This window comes from Montipora capricornis, chromosome 3, assembly GCF_036669925.1.
Source record: "Montipora capricornis isolate CH-2021 chromosome 3, ASM3666992v2, whole genome shotgun sequence".
NCBI lineage: Eukaryota > Metazoa > Cnidaria > Anthozoa > Scleractinia > Acroporidae > Montipora > Montipora capricornis.
Window position 1 is genome coordinate 54,834,358 of NC_090885.1, and position 1,901 is coordinate 54,836,258.

Sequence of the window (1,901 nt, forward strand, 5' to 3'; positions counted from 1 at the left end):
AATCTTGGGTTTTTCAAATATTTGTCACATTTATTTGCCATTCAAGAATCATTAAAGTTGCATAATATAATATTACGTCAGAGAAAATGTCGTAGCATCTTAAAACATGTTTTAAAACGCTGCGACAATCGTAAGTCATGTCATAGACCTGTCGTAAGCTTTTCGCCGGCGCGAAAATCCCACCGTGTAAATCGGCCCGAAGAGGTCCTCCCCACAACATCAAGGTTGCAGTATTACGAGAGGCACATAAACGACGACGACGACAATGATGATGATGATGATGATGATGACGATGTGCTGTTGATGATAATCATTATCGGAGGGAAGGATGATGATGACTAGACTGCTTGCAGTCCCTTCTGAGTCAGTCGAACCGCCCCCTTCTGATCACGCAAGCGAGCCGAGGGGAGAATGGTATTTGAGCAATATATCTTTGCTCAATCACCATTCTCCCCTCGCCTCGCTTGCGTGACCAAAGCAGGTTGTTCGACTAACTCGTAAGGAACTGCGAGCAGTCTAGATGATGACTGGCTAATGTGCTATTTTATAGCTGGTACAAGGGAGCAGGCCAGATGCTGCAGCTATAAAAATAAAGTAACTTCTTGAAAATAGAAGTGGTAAACCGTTCCAGTTAAAACAGAATTACGAAAATTACAACGGTCAGAGCTCGCATCGGAACACGCGTTTTCAAGACTCGTCATCAGAGCCGAGAGGAGAAATCCTCGCACTCAACCAAAGTCATTAAGGTTCAAGTGCAATGAAATGATAAAATTGACATTTTACAACAATTTGCTAGTTTATTCTTGTAATTGGTGAAAGGTGCATCATCTCCCAAAGGTCACTTTTCACAAATGAATACCCAGAAGTTGCTGCTGCGGTAAGAAAGTGCATGAGTTTGGCACCCTCGTGAATGAATCACAAGTTTGGAATTCCAATACTCAAAATTGACCTTAAAAATTTGAATTGTTTATTATTTCCTATATTTTTCAAAACTTCGGAAATCCCGCTCTCAGTAGCTGTGTCGTTTTCCTAGAAAAAGTCTCTCAATCAAGGTGGCTTACTACAGTTTTAATGGATTGTAACAGCCCAACTTCTAACTATTTTGACTAATGTCCCAAGATGTTTTTCATTCTCTATTTACCGTTTGCTTAATTCTTTTGTCATTCTATGTGAAAATTGAAGAATTAAACGTAAACAAATGGCCGCGTACCTAAGGAGAGACTGGGCGCTAGTAGTTTAAATCACGTTTTTTCTCAAAATCTACCGGTATGACCCCTTCAAAATTTCAGGAATAAGAAATTGGTTCTGATTCAGCATTCATGCAAAGTAAAATAAAAATCTGTAAGGCACATTTTTCTGTAAGGCCAATTTCTTAGTCCTTTCATCGCTTTTTCCTTATGCCTGCTTTTGCTTCATAATTATGCAATAATTTAAATAAATTTTTAAGCCGGATTTTTCATAGATTTTTTCTCTCTTGTGGAGATTCATGGATCAATGCTTAAGCAAAGAAGAAAATCCTGACAATGAAGATTACAAAGTAAGCGTTTAGTTTTAAAATAGTCTTGTTCTCCACTTTCAATTCCTCCCCATCAAAATGAAAATTCGCGATGTAATCATTATCTTCATCATCTTCATGGTCACCTTCGCCACCGTCGATGTTGTTGTGGTCATCATCGTCAACACCTCTATCATCATTGTCATCCTGGATGTCGCCACCGCTGTCGTCATCGTTGTTGTTATCATCATCATCTTCGTCATAATTTCTATTATCATCTTCCTCTTCGCTGTCACCATCGTAGTCGTTGTCATTATCATCACCATCATCATCATCATCATCATCATCGATATCATCGTCGTCCTCATCATCCCTATAATCATCCTCATCGTCGCTGTTGTCGTCA

At 39.3% G+C, this 1,901-nt stretch overlaps 1 protein-coding gene across 1 annotated transcript in view; it reads right to left on the minus strand.

The window, feature by feature from the left end:
• Window positions 1–1,498: 1,498 nt before the first annotated feature.
• Window positions 1,499–1,901, minus strand: part of LOC138040587 (uncharacterized) — a 971-nt gene continuing 568 nt past the window's right edge. The window contains exon 2 of the mRNA XM_068886283.1: window positions 1,499–1,901. This exon is cut by the window's right edge and continues 204 nt beyond it. Coding sequence (XP_068742384.1) covers window positions 1,499–1,901 — 403 coding nt within the window.